Source organism: Magnolia sinica, chromosome 17, assembly GCF_029962835.1.
Source record: "Magnolia sinica isolate HGM2019 chromosome 17, MsV1, whole genome shotgun sequence".
In the NCBI taxonomy this organism is placed as follows: domain Eukaryota; kingdom Viridiplantae; phylum Streptophyta; class Magnoliopsida; order Magnoliales; family Magnoliaceae; genus Magnolia; species Magnolia sinica.
The window spans coordinates 61,220,422-61,237,567 of NC_080589.1; the positions used below are offsets into that span (position 1 = coordinate 61,220,422).

Sequence of the window (17,146 nt, forward strand, 5' to 3'; positions counted from 1 at the left end):
CCTAAACAAATTGCCTCCCGCAACAACCGAGTTGAAGATGAACTTCTGTGTCGTGGACACATACTGAGCGCGCTCTTTGACCGATTGTACGATCCGTACACACAAATGTTGTCCACAAAAGAAAATTGGACTATCCTGTAGTTCAAATACAAAGCTGAAGAAGAAGGTACAAACAAGTTCCCGCTAGCTAGGTACTTCGACTATAACATGGTAGATAATAAATCGTTGCTGCCTCAAATCTAAGAATTGCAGCTAATAGTTAATAAAATCAAGGCCATTAAAATTTATCTTCCTGAGTCATTCCAAGTCGGGGCTATTATCGCAAAGTTGCCCCCGATGTGAAAAGACTATGAATGAATTTGTTGCATAAGACTAAGTACTACACACTGGAACAAATCCATAAACATCTTCGAATTGAGGAAGAATCCCACAACCATGATAAAAAGATGGAAAATGGGAATTCCTCGTCCAAAGTACATATAGTAGAGAATACTAATAACGCAGTAGAGAATACTTATAATGCAGTAGAGAATACTAATAAAAAAATCCCGATGAGAACGATTCCTTGAAACCCAATAAAGGAAAATTCTCACAAACCTGGGTTAGAGGCAAGTCTCATCTATGATATTCCAACTGAACGGTCCACGGGAAGCAGCACCTCATGAAACCCCCTACACTACAAGAAATACCACTTTTAGCGACGAAAATTTTCCTCGCTAAAAGTTAGATTTTCGTAGCTAAAACCCTTTAGCGACGAAAATTTTCGTCGCTAAAAGACCGATGTACAAGGATTTTATCGGCGAAAAATCCAAATCGTCGCTAAAGCAAGCTTTTTAGCGACGAAAATTTTCATCGCTAAAAAAACTGTACAAGACTTTTAGCAATAAAAATTTTCGCTGCTAAAAAAATTCGTTACACTTTTAGCGAGGAAAATTTTCGTCACTAAAAAACCTGTACAAGACGTTGTACAAGACTTTTAGCAGCGAAAATTTTCACTGCCAAAAAATCGTTCCACTTTTAGCGACGAAAATTTTCATCGCTAAAAAAACTGAACAATACTTTTAGCAGCGAAAATTTTCGCTGTTAAAAATTCGTTCTGCTTTTAGCGACAAAAATTTTCGTCGCTAAAAATCCTTTACATGGCTTTTAGCAGGGAAAATTTTCGCTGCCAAAAAATTCATTATACTTTTAACAACGAAAATTTTCATTGCTAAAAAACTTTACAAGACTTTTAGCAGCGAAAATTTTCTTTGTTAAAAATAATTACAAAACTTTTAGCTACGAAAATTTTCGTCGCTAAAAGTCCCTTTTTTTAAAAAAATATACAGCTCAAAATTCTCCACAAAATTCTTGATATACACCTGTTAACAATATATTTCATCATATTCATCCTGATATACACCTATTATATAATATATTTCATCATATTCACATTCACATCCATCTAAATTAACCTAAACCCAAACCCAAACCCAAACCCAAACATAAACTACATTCATCCAAACACAAACAATCTTATCCGCATCACATTCATTCACGCATAAATACATATAAACTTAACATCATAAACAAATATACAAAAAATCACAAACATGAAGGCAGAGGTGGTGGGGCATCGGTGGGTAAGTGTGCAGCAAAAACCTGAAACATCTCTATCATCCGTCGCTCATGCTCTACCCGCATCTCCTCCATCCTCCTCTCTTGCTCCTCCCTCTGCCTTACCAGCTGATCGTCCATCCTCCTTTCCTGCTCCTCCCTCTGCCTTGCCAGCTCCTCCTCTATCCTCCTCTCCTGCTCCTCCCTCTGCCTCGCCAGCTGATCCATCATCTTCCTTTCCTACTCCTCCCTCTGCCTGTCCAGCTGATCTTTGATGTCATCGATGATGACCCATAGCTGCTGAACCTCTCTCTCTGCGGTATCAGCTCGGCGTACGGCGCTGTCGCTAACGACGATGGATCGACTGGAGGCAGCTCTAGCGGGTGCCATGAGCTTGGCACCATGGCCAAACCCACGCACATATCCAGAACGAGTGCCAAGCACCTGACTCAGGATCTCTGGCTCACTCCGCTGAGTACCATCGGGAGTGGGCTGACTGCGTAAGGTGTCCATCTCCTCCTGTAATGAAAACATATGAATTTTCATAATAAATGACATTATTATAATTTAATGCAAAAAAATTTTACAATGTAAGGATCTTTACCCAAATCTCGCTTGCTCTAGGATGTACCCAAGATCCTGTTGCCTGCCGACAGTGAGTCCCTTTGTAGAATCTACTGGTCCGGGCTCCTGGCCAGTGACGGAATCTCGCTACACAATCAAAAAGACAATAAAATTAATATAAATGCATGGAAAGAATATATAAACATAATAATTACCAGTACTTTCTTACCATGTCGTGACGAAGTCGTACAAATGACTTTGAACCAGCTACGTGGTTCACTTTTAACTTCCCTCTGTTGTCAGAATTTATTTTGCTCCTCTTCTGAACACATTATTCATAATACATTGTTATTAATTACAAATTTAATTATTACGTTAAGAGATCATAAATATGTAAATATTACCTGAAAAGAATCAGACGAAAACCTATCGCAGAGTATCCGCCAGTCCTCATCGATCACGTGCAGCGGTGCGGATTGTATGGCCTCCTTGTGGCTCATGCACCGCTTGTACTGCCAGTGTAACTTATTGCGGTAATCCTTGAACCGCTCCTTCATCATGTCGTCGACGGCATGGGAGATGTGCGGAATACTTAAATCTAAGTCAAATTTATCCTGCAGTTTCGTAAATAATAGATTAAAATAATAAACTTATTAAGAAAATAACTTAACCGTAAATGAACTTTTATAAAATAAATTTTAATTTACTAAAATTTACCTGAAGGCGCTGACGGATGAGCTGCCGCACATCATCTGTCACGTCTCCCTAACAGGGGGTGGGGGAGATCAGAGATCGGCATAAGACACCGACCTTCGACGTAAACAACATGGCATTGTTCCCAACAGGTCTAATGCGATCCTGTGGGAACTCTACCGTCACCCTACCCTCATGCGTAAGTCACTCTAAAAGCAACCCGCACGTGGGTCCACGTCCTCCTCGGCTGGTCGACGACGCTGTTGCAAAAGAAATATATAAGTCTAAACATAAACAAAAATCATTAAAAGAAATATACGTCTAGACTTACATGCAGTGCCCAGTGTATGCGCGACTGAGGGATCAGATGCCTGTGATGTGACATGTGACGGCGATGCTGGCTCCGTCGCATTACGGGTAGAAGGGGTACATCTAGTGCGCGAACGACTTACTCTCCCACCTTGTGTCATCACTGAATATGTACGACCTACGAACTTATAAATTTAAATAATGTCAATACAAGTGGAATATACTAAAACTATATACAAGTAGTGTTGACGGTACAATGCATTTGTGCTTATGCTTAGAGAGATGATTAAAATATGATTAGACCATTACACTATAATGCAAGCAGAATATAATAAAACTGTAAACTTTAATTTATAACCATTGAAAATTTTAATATACATTGTCATTATATATTAAATACACATATTTCGTTGTAATACGAAACAACTTTGAGGTAAACTATCCAAAGTACTTCCTGCGTAAGCTATCGTATGCTTCAGAAGCATATGTCATTTCGTGTGAAGCATTCGATATATTTATAGCTAACATGCCAGTCACAATAGGAGAGATTTAGTCTCTCGGGACTCCATTCAGATGTGCAAGTGATAAAGTTGCATCTTCCATATCTCGTTTCCCACAGTTATGTATCTCCATCAGCCCCGAAATTTCTTTGAGATGGCATAATCTTTCCTCTGAGTCATCGTCGATATATTTCACTCTACACTCATCGACCAGACCGGATATCTCTATGGCCCTACCAGAAGAAGATAGGACCAAAATATCCATCTACAACAGCTGATGAAGTATGTTGCGTGATTTTACTACGCTCCGGTTTAAGGAGGACATGATCAGAAATTGACTCAACTGCAAATGTTGATTATAAATAAGTCAATAAAAAGAATTAATCATGACTTGTAATTTTCACGTATACATGGAATACATAAATTACTCGAATTGAAAAATGACATGTAAATCATGTGTACATTTAATAATCGTCGTCTGTATCACTATCGCTTAGGGCTATTTCTTCACCATCATTATCGCTGATCAGTATTTCATCCTTATTGTCCGTAACATCGTCATCAATGAAACCGCTATCATCTGTAACAATATCACGTATTATTGAGGCATCAACATGATTAGGTGGCATATCATTTCTATCTAATTGCACCACATCAATATCAACACTTGAATCAATTCCTGTATCCCTAGATGGCATGTCTTCTTGATATGCTTCTTCAACCCTAAACGTGTCATTTTTCTCGTCCTCGCTATCTTCAACTTCTGGTACGGGAACGTCAAATACGTTCCTAGGCTTTATTTTCTGTACCACGTGCCAAGAGCTGCCTAACTTGGTGTCAGTGAGGTAAAATACTTGTTCGGATTGGCTGGCGAGGACAAATGGGTTGTCCTTAAACCACTTCCGAGATAAATTTACGCTCATAAAGTAGTTGTCAGTCTGTATTCCCAACTTCTTATTTTCAATGTCCCACCAATCATATCTAAATAAGTACACCCACTTTCTCATACAATAACTCAGCTCAATAATATCTGTCAAAATGCCATAAAAGTCAATTTTATCCTCATTTGTTCCCTTCACAACCACCTCACTATTTTGTGTGGTCCTGTACTTTTCATGTTCTTCGGTGTGGAACCGAATTTCGTTTACAATACAACCTGTATATCTAGATACACGTCTATCAGGGCCACATGCCAGTGAGTATAATGCATCAGACGCATCCTTAGAGTTGCTCGTGCGCAACATCTTCATCTATTATCATGTACAGAATATAATTGTTTAGGGATTTTCATAAGTTGAAATAATGTGCAATACAACAAAAATGTTAAGTGTGGTGAGATACAATGTGAAATCTTACACATTTAGCGAACCATTCTGAAAATTGATCCTGATGCATTCGATCATAATTTGTGGGGAATTTGGACTTCATCTCGTCTATGTATTCGCTACACATAAATGGCATGTCATCAGCAAGAAACATTAAGATCATCGTATGTAGAGAAAATAATAATCGAGGAAAGACTTACTCCAAGTTCGACTCTATTTCTTCACAATTATGCAACACATACCACTGTGCCTTTACTTGATCCCCAAGGTCCATATCCTAAAATGTCAGGCATCCTAAAGGACGAACATTATGTACAAATACAGATATGAATCCTTGTTCATGCTCTTGCCCTTCATCGGCATTCCTATCTTTTCGGTTGAATCTAGTCTCTATGTCATGAAGATACATGGAGCAAAATGTAAGGCACTCATTATCAATAATTGCTTCAGCTATCGACCCCTCCAGTCGTGCCTTATTCCTCACAAATCGTTTTAGTGTGTGAAGGTATCTGTACACAAAACCACTACGCTATATATATGAAAATATGGATATATATAGTTTATGGAATGAATAAAAATTTTAACATATTGGTACCACCTTTCGATCGGATACATCCAACGATATTGTACTGGGCCTGCAAGCTTCGCCTCGTGCGGTAAGTGAATCGCTAGGTGTACCATGACATTGAAAAATGTAGGTAAAAATATTCTTTCAAGTTTGCAAAGGATTACGGCAATGTCCCTCTCCAGTTGTTTTATAACATCTACATTCAACGATCTCGAACAGAAATTCTTAAAGAATATCTTTAACTCAATTAGTGCCGTACTAATATCCTTGCTCAAGAATCCATGAATCGTAACCGGTAGTAGGCATTGCAGAAGGACGTGACAATCATGACTTTTCATTCCTGTTACCTTACAGTCCATAACATTTACGCGCCGAGATATGTTTAACGCATACCCATCGAAAAACTTCACCGATCTCAACCATTCACATTAGTGCTTTCTCTCTAGTTTTGTCAACGTGTAGCAGGCTGTTGGTATAGTGTACGAATTTTCATGTGGTTGTAAGTGCAACTCTTTCCTTAAACCCATTTCTTGTAGATCCAATCGAGCCTTGAAACTGTCTTTTGTTTTCTTCTCTATGTTCATCAATGTTCCGAAGACATTGTCACATATATTTTTTTCAATATGCATGACATCTAAGTTGTGTCGCAATTTCAGATCACTCCAATAGTGCAACTCAAAAAAATGCTCTTCTTCCTCCAGTTATAGTCTAATACTGTACGTTTCCTCTTCTTCAAGTGCGATGCCTTACCAAATTTAACTTCTCCAATGTTACTCAGTTGCTGCATCATGTCTTCTCCAGATAGCTCTTTCGGAGGTGGCCTATGATTTTGTTTGCCATCAAAGATCATCATCTTCCTAAACCAACTATGATCGCTCGGAAGGAAGCGACGATGACCTATATAACACATTTTCCTACCATGCTTCAATGACAATGAACAAGTCTCAATACCACATGTAAGACAAGTCAACTTGCTCTTCGTGCTCCACCCAGAAAAATTTTCATACGCGGGAAAGTCATTTATTGTCCATAAGACCGCTACATGCAATTGAAATGTCTGTCCTGCAAATGTATCATACGTTTATACACCTTGACTCCACAACTCGTTTAACTTGTCTACTAATAGTCGTAAATACACATCAATGTCATTTCCAAGTGACCTGGGTCCGGGAATAAGTAATGACATCATAAAAAATGACTCCTTCATACATAAACAAGGAGGTAAATTGTAGGGCATAAGTACCACTGGTCACATACTGTACGAGCTACTCATATTACCAAATGGATTAAAACCATCACTTGCAAGGCCTAGTAGAACATTACGAGAATCCTCTACAAACCAGTCATGTTGCTTGTCAAAATTTTACCAGGCTTCAGAGTTCGCAGGGTGCCTTAGTGTACTATCATCATGAACGCGTTTCTCCCTATGCCACCTCATATCTTCAGCCGTCTTACGAGACATAAATAATCTTTGCAATCTGGGTTTCAATGGGAAGTACTTTAACACCTTTCGCGGGATTTTCTTACCCCTGGCTCTGTTATTCTTCCACCTAGACTCTCCACATTCTTGACACTCTTCAGCCTTATCATGCTTTTTCCGATATAATAAACAATCATTTATACATGCATGTATGGGTTCACAACCAAGGCCCAAGTCTCGCATCAAGGATTTTGTCTCGTAATGAGACTTTGGTAATGTCTCATCGTCCGGTAATGCTTCTTTCAACAACTCAAGCAACATGTTGAACGATTTGTTACTCCAACGATTTATTATCTTCAAATGAAGTAACTTTGTAAGAAAATTCAACTTGGAGAAGTTCTCACACCCCGGATAAAGTGGACGTTGCGCATCCCTCAACAACCTACTTAACTTTTCTGATTCGGCATCACCCATTGGAGGAATATCTTAGCTACTGCTTGTCGTTGCAAAATCAGTATCCACAGCTGTTCCCCTAAACACATCCCCTATGATATCTTGCATTTCATCAACGTCTTCATCCTCGTCATCCGGCACAATTAGGTCAGTAAGGACTTCAGTGGGCTCAACTCTATGGGTCATATCTTCACCATGATAGATCCACCAAGTGTAACCTTGGTCAATCCCAACTATGAACAAATCGTTCTCTTCTTTGTCTAAAGCCTTATATATCATATTCTTGCATTTTCGATATGGACATCTAATCCTATTCCTTGAATCTGCCCGATTTTGCGCAAATTCCATGAACTCTTGAACCCCTTGTTTATATTCTGGGCCAAACCTGTTCTTAGCTCACATCCAACTCTTATCCATGTCTACAATGAAAAGACTAAAGTCAGTTTACGGAAATAACTTTAAGATTAGGCTAGGTTATAGGTTTATGTTATATGTTTAGGTTTAGGGAATAGAGAATATGTATAAGTTTAGGTTTAAGTTTAGGGAATTGGAGTTGAGATTAGGATTAGTTGTAGGTTTAGGTTTAGGGATTTGAGTTTAGGTTATAGATTATAGGTTACAGGTTATAGGTTATAGGTTATAGGTTTAGGTTAAGGTTATAAGTTTAGGTTAAGGTTATAGGTTAAGGTTTAGGTTTAGGTTATAAGTTTAGGTTTTGGGATTTGAGAATAGATTTAGGTTAAGGTTATAAGTTTAGATTAAGATTATAAGTATAGGTTATAGGTTAGGTTAAGGTTATAAGTATAGGTTATAGGTTAAGGTTATAGTTTAGGTTAAGATTATAAGTATAAGTTATAGGTTAAGGTTCAGGTTCAGGTTTCGGCTATAGGTATAGGTTTTGGGATTTGAGAATAGGTTTAGGTTAAGGTTATAGGTTATAGGTTATAGGTTTAGGTTAAGGTTAGGTTATAGGTTATAGGTTTGGGTTAAGGTTTAGGTTATAGGTTATATGTATAGGTCATAGTTTACGTTAAGGTTATAAGTATAGGTTATAGGTTAAGGTTATAGTTTAGGTTAAGGTTATAAGTATAGGTTATAGGTTAGGGTTAAGGTTTAGGTTTCGGCCATAGGTATAGGTTTTGGGATTTGAGAATAGGTTTAGGTTAATGTTATAAGTATAGGTTAAGGTTATAGGTTATAGGTTATAGGTTTAGGTTAAGGTTAGGTTATAGGTTATAGGTTTAGGTTAATGTTTAGGTTATATGTTATAAGTATAGGTTATAGGTTAAGGTTAAGGTCTAGGTTTAGGCTATAAGTATAGGTTTAGGTTATAGGTTTCGGTTTTAGGTTATAGGTTATAGGTTTAGGTTAAGGTTTAGGTTTAGGTTATGGGATTTAGGATTTGAGAATAAGTTTAGGTGATAAGTATAGGTTTAGGTTGGGTTATAGGTTAAGGTTTAGGGATTTGAGAATACATTTAGGTTTTAGGTTTAGGTTATAGGTTTTGGGATTTGAGAATGGGTTTAGGTTATAAGTTTAGGTTTAGGTTTAAGTTATAGGTTTAGGTTAAGGTCTAGGTTTTGGTTAAGGTTATAAGTATAGGTTATAGGTTAAGGTTTAGGTTTATGAAATTGGATTTGGGTTCGGCGTCAGGTTTAGGTTATAGGTTTAGGTTTAGGTTTTAGGTTATAGGTTTAGGTCTAGGTTTATGTTATAAGTTTAGGTTTTGGCATTTGAGAATAGATTTAGGTTAATGTTATAAGTTTAGGTTAAGGTTATAAGTATAGGCTAAGGTTGTAGGTTTAGGTTAAGGTTAGGTTATAGGTAATAGGTTTAGGTTACGGTTTAGGTTATAGGTTATAAGTATAGGTTATAGGTTAAGGTTAAGGTTTAGGTTTAGGTTATAAGTATAGGTTTACGTTATAGGTTATAGGTTATAGGTTTAGGTTAAGGTTTAGGTTTAGGTTATGGGTTTTGGGATTTGAGAATAGGTTTAGGTGATAAGTATAGGTTTAAGTTAGGTTAGAGGTTAAGGTTTAGGGATTTGAGAATACATTTAGGTTTTAGGTTTAGGTTATAGGTTTAGGTTAAGGTTATAAGTATAGGTTATAGGTTTAGGTTAAGGTCTAGGTTTAGGTTAAGGTTATAAGTATAGGTTATAGGTTAAGGTTTAGGTTTATGAAATCGGATTCGGGTTCGAGGTTTGAGGTTTTAGGTTTAGGTCTAGGTTTATGTTATAAGTTTAGGTTTTGGGATTTGAGAATAGATTTAGGTTAAGATTATAAGTTTAGGTTAAGGTTATAAGTATAGGTTAAGGTTATAGGTTATAGGTTATAGGTTTAGGTTAAGGTTAGGTTATAGGTTATAGGTTTAGGTTAAGGTTTATGTTATAGGTTATAAGTATAGGTTATAGGTTAAGGTTAAGGTCTAGGTTTAGGTTATAAGTATAGGTTTAGGTTATAGGTTTCGGTTTTAGGTTATAGGTTTAGGTAAAGGTTTAGGTTTAGGTTATAGGTCTTGGGATTTGAGAATAGGTTTAGATGATAAGTATAGGTTTAGGTTGGGTTTTAGGTTAAGGTTTAAGGATTTGAGAATCCATTTAGGTTTTAGGTTTAGGTTATAGGTTTTGGGATTTGAGAATAGGTTTAGGTTATAAGTTTAGGTTTAGGTTTAGGTTATAGGTTTAGGTTAAGGTCTAGGTTTAGGTTAAAGTTATAAGTATAGGTTATAGGTTAAGGTTTAGGTTTATGAAATCGGATTCGGGTTCGGGATCGGGTTTAGGTTATAGGTTTTAGGTTTTGGTTTAGGGCTAGGTTTAGATTATAGGTTATAGGTTTTGGGATTTGAGAATAGGTTTAGGTTAAAGTTATAAGTATAGGTTATAGGTTAAGGTTTAGGTTTATGAAATCGGATTCGGGTTCGGGATCGAGTTTAGGTTATAGGTTTAGGTTTTAGGTTTTAGGTTTTAGTTTAGGGTTAGGTTTAGGTTATAGGTTTTGGGATTTGAGAATAAGTTTAAGTTAAGGTTATAAGTATAGGTTATAGGTTAAGGTTAAGGTTTATGAAGTCGGATTCAGGTTCGGGATCGGGTTTAGGTTATAGGTTTAGGTTTAGGTTTTAGGTTTTAGGTTTAGGGATTTGAGAATAGGTTTAGGTTAAGGTTATAAGTATAGGTTAAGGTTATAGGTTGTAGGTTATAGGTTTAGGTTAAGGTTTAGGTTTTGGTTATAGGTATAGGTTTTGTGATTTGAGAATAGGTTTAGGTTAAGGTTATAAGTATAGGTTATAGGTTATAGGTTTAGGTTAAGGTTAGGTTATAGGTTATATATTTAAGTTAAGGTTTAGGTTATAGGTTACAAGTATAGGTTATAGTTTAGGTTAAGGTCTAGGTTTAGGCTATAGTTATAGGTTTAGGGATTTGAGAATTGGTTTAGGATAAGGTTATAAGTATAGGTTATAGGTTAAGGTTAAGGTCTAGGTTTAGGTTATAAGTATAAGATTTGGTATTTGAGAATTGGTTTAGGTTAAGGTTATAAGTTTAGGTTAAGGTTGTAAGTATAGGTTATAGGTTAAGGTTAAGGTTTAGGTTTCGGATATAAGTATACGTTTTGGGATTTGAGAATAGGTTTAGGTTAAGGTTATAAGTATAAGTTATAGGTTAAGGTTAAGGTTATAAGTATAAGATTTGGAATTTGAGAATAGGTTTAGGTTAAGGTTGTAGGTTGAGGTTAAGGTTGTAAGTATAGGTTATAGGTTAAGGTTAAGGTTAAGGTTTCGGATATAAGTATAGGTTTTGGGATTTGATAATAGGTTTAGGTTAAGGTTATAAGTATAGGTTATAGGTTAAGGTTAAGGTTTATGAAATCAGATTCGGGTTCGGGATCGGATTTAGGTTATAGGTTTAGGTTTAGGTTTTAGGTTATAGGTTTAGGGATTTGAGAATAGGTTTAAGTTAAGGTTATAAGTATAGGTTAATGTTATAGGTTATAAGTTAGGTTAGGGTTTAGGTTATAGATTTAGGTTTAGGTTATAAGTGTAGGTCATAGGTTTAGGGAAAGGTAATGTTTAGGTTATAGGTTTTGGGATTTGAGAATAGTTTTCGGTTATAAGTATAGGGTGTGGTTTAGGTTAAGGGTGTGGTCCCTGCAAATACAGATATAAACACGGCCTGCTCGAATTGGCTAGGCCCCTCCAATGCTATCCATATGAAATGGACAGCTTCATCATGGTCACAACAGCGGTTCCCATCTTCCAGGGATCCCCGCTCAACATCCGGATAGCTCCGACACACATCCGGGTCTACTCTATTAATTTCAAGCAAATACAGATATAAACACGGCCTGCTCCAATTGGCCAGGCCCCTCTAATGTTGTCCATATGAAATGGATAGCTTCATCATGGTCATAATAGCGGTTCCCATCTTTCAGGGATCTCCGCTTAACATCCGGATAGCTCCGACGCACATCCGAGTCTACTTCATTAATTTCGAGTAAATACAGATATAAACACAGCCTGCTCTAATTGGCCAGGCCCCTCCAATGCTATCCATTGGAAATGGACAACTTCACCATGGTCATAACAATGGTTCCCATCTTCCACGGACCCCCGCTCAACATCCGGATAGCTCCGATGCACATCCGGGTCTGCTTCATCAATTTCGAGATGATACAATTAAATTCTAAATTAGTTTACTCATCCAAAGTTGGATAGATTGTAATACTTTTATATTCCCACTTAAACGTCCATGCCAAAAATCCGGCAGCATCTCCCTATGCCTCTCCGGATAAGTTGATCTTACGTTACATTCCGATGCCAAAAATCTAAAGCAATGTAAAGATATTTGGCATTGGATATGAAACGGAAGAAACAGATCCAGAGAGAAACGAGAAGATGGACCAGGCATGAACATTTAAATAGATTAGAAGAAAACATACTATCCATCTAACCTTGAATTGTCCAAAATGGGACAATTTGATCGATTTCTATGCTACCAAAAATACACCATATCTATGTATGGCCCCATAGAAATCCTCGAACGAGTAACTAATTATCTAACTTACAAATCTATAAATTACAAGTCACGACTATAAACTAACTAATCACAATAATAAGTCAAGACAAAAAAATGTAATATACATGCTCATTAAAGTTTGCAATGATAGAAATACACATTTTATCTTTATACTGAGAACAGAAATACAATGTTAAGTAAACAAACATTTCTAACAAACTATTACGTGAAAGAAAAGCTCTAGAAGATGAGAAAGTCCTCATGTATAATGCTACTGTCAGCTACTTAAAATAAGAGATTTAATTCAAATGAGAATGATAAATGTAAAATGAAGAGAAGGATGCCCATTGCCGAGAGAGAGAGAGAGAGGTTCATATAAAAAATAAATTCTGTTTATTTGTTAAGGTGGGGTAAATCATATAAAAAAATTTCTAACCATTGATAGATAGCGAAATGCAGGTTTAGCCAAATAGTGGATGTGGCTGATTTTTGCACTATGAAATCCCCACGGTAGGCGGGTGGACCATAACTTATGGTCCAACCGACTGATTCATTCTTTTTCTTCTATTCTTTGGTTTCTTGGGGACAGACGTATGCTAGTAGGGCTGAAAGTCAAGTGGGTTCAATTTGCCCAACCAGTGACAGACCCGACATTGGTTGGGCTTGGGCAAGATATACCGGGTTTAACATCATGCTTATGTTATACAAACACCAACTTAATAAAACTTAGGTTGAGCTAAGGTTGAAGTCTTGGGTTGCCTGACCTAATCTAACCCAACCTAACCCGGCCAATATATAAGTTACTTATAAATTATAATAGAGTATGGATGGTGTCACGCCCCAAACTCGGAAACCGGGCTCACAAAATTCCCGATCGCCGAATTTGGCGTCGACAGCCTCTGTAGAAACTCATTCTTGGCTCCCAGCGCCCATTCGCCAGGTTCTGATCTTGGGATGCTACGAGGAGGATTTTTCACATCAGTTCGATTCGTAATAAGCATAACCAAAGGCATAACCCACAAACAACAACCAAAAACTTTATCACATTTCCACTATGATAAAAAACTTTACAAGTACAATGAGCATAAAGGGAAATACAATGATGATGAACAAAACTCCAAAATAATCCGCCACGTGCTCAAGCCTCAGCATTGCTGCGATCCAACGTCACCTGCACGCAATGGTTGTGCATAAGCTTATAGAAAGCTTAGAGGGTGGTGAAAGTGTGTGTTCAAGGTGGTAATGTAGTTATGCAGTATCAGAGTAATGCGGAACATGCTGATGAAAGCCAAGAATACCATAGCCGTACCAAGGCCATGCGGTGCAAAGCATGAATGATGTCGGCCATACCAAGGCCATGCAATGCGAAATGCAACTCAAGCATACAAATCCTCATCTAAGTCCACATCAATACAACTCAAAATCTGAAATATCACCGGGGTCTAGTACACCCCAACCAGATTATCGTCCCATCGCGCGCAATAAGGTGAGTGGAAGAGACTTCACTATCCGCCTGCTAATATCGGGCTTGGCTAGTCAATAGCAGACCCATTCCTCGAGTTGGTCAGACTCAGCCTAGCTTTGCCCCCTTCTCTTGGGCAGGTAAGACCGCAACCCCTTCCAACCGACCACGACATAGTAGAAAGCGCAACTGTCTGGTAATCGGCACTCGGTGCTCATGCACCCACTCGGTCTAGACGTTGGAGCAACCTCTTGGTACCATAAGGGTTTAGGGACTTTCACCCAGTGATATCTATAGCACCACATATAGAACAAGATTTTCGGTATCCAATACTATCAACCACGATACACCTGTGGAGGCTACAACTCTGATGTTGCTAGGGCATAAAGTACCATATCACACAATGCGAATGCATGAATCACACTATCCAGTCATGCAGCAATCCTGCGTGTATCGTGCGCTCATGTAGGGCAGCACCGCCTATTTGGGAGCCCATAAACAATTTGCCCGAGGGCATATGCTATGATCAGTCACTCCTCATATCAAGCATACTTATTATGCGTATGATCGTGAATCATGGAACTATACTAAGCAGGTTATATGGTAATGGATGCAGTTCATAACGAAGATGGGCTTAGACGGCTTAAACATTTCATGTACGGGCCTATAATGAGCCCTAGGGTGAGTTATAATGTGGACATTTAACCAACACTATACTTGCAATGTGGACGTCAAACTAACATTACTACCAAGGCATAGCTCGTCGTAAACATCATTGCATAAACCATGATGGGATCACACATTGCAATGGACCTTAGGTACATCCCATTGGGCCTTCAATATATCAAATGGGCCGTATCACATGGGCCTTACATTTATCAAATGGGCCGCATTAATGGGCCTCACCAACGGACCTTATGTACATTGCAATGGGCCATAGCCCATTGGCCTTAAAATACATCACAATGGGCCTAATCACATGGGCCTTATGTAAATCAAATGGGCTGCACCAATTAGGCCACATATGTACATCGAATGGGCCTCATAATATGGGCCTTATAAATGCCAAGGTGGGCCCTAAAAAAATGGCCACAAATACATACATATATATATATATATATGTATATACATATACATGAATCATGTCAAAGGATCAACCGATCCTCACTTCAAATAGTAGTGGCAGGACCCACTTGAACCATGGATCTGACTCATTCTTTAGCTCATGCCTTAAAATGAGCTTGTAAAATGGATTGATGGTTGGGGGTGCATCACAAGCATCATGGTGGGGTCCGCATGGATGGGCAACATGGAGAGAACACATGCATCATCGTGTCCCACCGTCCAGCCCTGGACGATGTGGTGAAGATGCATGCACCATGGTGGGTTCCACCGTCCATGGTGGACGGTGTGAATAAAACAAATACATCACTGTGGGTCCAATGTGGGGCCCACCATAATGCTTTTGTGCCATCCATTTTGTCTATAAGGTCACGCAGACCTAGATGAAGAGTGAAAACAAATTTCATCCTGATCCAAAACTTCTGTGGACCCAAAAAGAGTTTTAAAGGTCGCCATTCAATCCCACTGTTTCCTACGGTGTGGTCCACCTGAGGTCTAGATCAGGCTGATTTTTGGAGTGGGCCCACTTCAGGGAGTGGCCCACCCAATGAACGGGTTAGATGACATATATACATCATGGTGGGGCCCACGGCTGGGCCCGTGGGCTGCTGCCCGTCCGCCCGTCCCTGTGCGCAGGCAGCGCCTGCTGCCTTCTGACACAGCAGCAGCGCCTGCTGTTGCTGATGTTAATATATATATTTTTATTTTTATTTTTTTGTGTTCCTGTGGTTTTTCACAGGTGGGGTTCATATCTTGAGAATCCACTCCATCCAATGGCCCTCCATGGCTCAAGACAAGTAAAACAAGCCCAATATTTAATATATTTTGGTGTATTAAAACGTCAAGTGAATTTTTTAATGGTGAAAACCACCGCTCGCTATGCTATGGCCTGCCAAAACATCGGATTGAATCCAGTTTTCAGCTCAACGTCTAAAATGAGCTAGGGAGTGGAATCGATGGTATGGATTGAAAACATATATCAAGGTGGGGCCTACACAAGTGGGCCACCCCCATTGGCTTGGAACCAAGCTAATATTTGTGTTTTCCATGCACGTCCAGCGTCCCTGGACACTGGATGGTCTGGGCCTCACACGCACAAGGTGGGCCCTGCTTAAGTGGGCCACCAAATGGTAGGTGGTGTGGGTACAGTACATATAAGGTGGGCCCCACTCATAGACGGCTTGGATAAATTACTTACTTCATGGTGGGGTCCATTCAAGTGGGCCACACAACCTCATTATCATCACAAAAAAAACATAAAAGGGAGGGAGAGAGAGAGAGAAAGAGTGAGAGTGGGACACGCGTGATGGAGGGACCCCGACACTATGGGCCCTCCCATGAGATCAATCATATATCAAGTGGGTCCCATTACACATGGGCCCATTAAATCAAAATCCAACGGTGGAGATCCCTTCTCCACTAAAATAGACGGTCTAGATGACCCTAAGTATGCAAGGAAAATAAACATCAAGATGGGGTCCATGGAGAATGGCCCCATCATGGAATGATCATGATGATCCAAGTGGGCCATCGGCCACATCTTAGGGTCCAAAGTGAGATCCAAACCATTGATCAGTTGGCCTCACTTGACCCATCTTAAAAATATTAAAACTACCCTATCAAAGCACCCACCGCTTGATCTTCTTGCTCCCTTGGCTTCCTTAGCTCCTTAGCTTTGATTCCAATGAAGGAGATGAGGTTTGGATGGTTGAGATGAGAGATGAAGGGGTAGGAAAGGTGGGCCACACTTGTTGCTTGGAAGAGTTGGAGAGGGTCATACGTATGGATTTTCTCTTGCTTGGGAGAGTTGGTTTGAGAATGAATGAGAGAGAGAGAGAGACTTGTAAAGGGAGAGAGATGGGTGATGGATGTGTTGATGTGGTGAGTGATGGGTGTAAGAGCCCTTTTTTGACTTTTGTGACAAATGGTGTAAGAAAAGTATGGGCTTTGTAAGAACTTTTTGACTTTGGGGCTTGCTTGGGAAAGGGTGAAAGGTGATGTGTACTTGACATGATGGGATTGATGGGTTGATTGATTAATGTGACATCTTGTAGAGATTCTCTCGGAATTCGCACGCGCGGCGTTTTCCTTGCATCGAACACTGGCCCACATCTCCTGGCCAG

The 17,146-nt window shown here is 39.0% G+C and overlaps 1 protein-coding gene across 1 annotated transcript; it reads right to left on the bottom strand.

Annotated features, from left to right (window-relative positions):
- Window positions 1-1,769: 1,769 nt before the first annotated feature.
- LOC131231125 (uncharacterized) lies at window positions 1,770-3,014 on the bottom strand. The gene is made up of 5 exons (XM_058227220.1): window positions 2,878-3,014; window positions 2,565-2,774; window positions 2,390-2,482; window positions 2,201-2,307; window positions 1,770-2,115 (listed from the first exon to the last, which is right to left on the bottom strand). Exons 2-5 carry the CDS (start codon window positions 2,718-2,720, stop codon window positions 2,046-2,048), a joined length of 426 nt encoding a protein of 141 aa, XP_058083203.1. The 5' UTR covers window positions 2,721-2,774; window positions 2,878-3,014; the 3' UTR covers window positions 1,770-2,045.
- Between the last annotated feature and the right edge of the window lie 14,132 nt (window positions 3,015-17,146).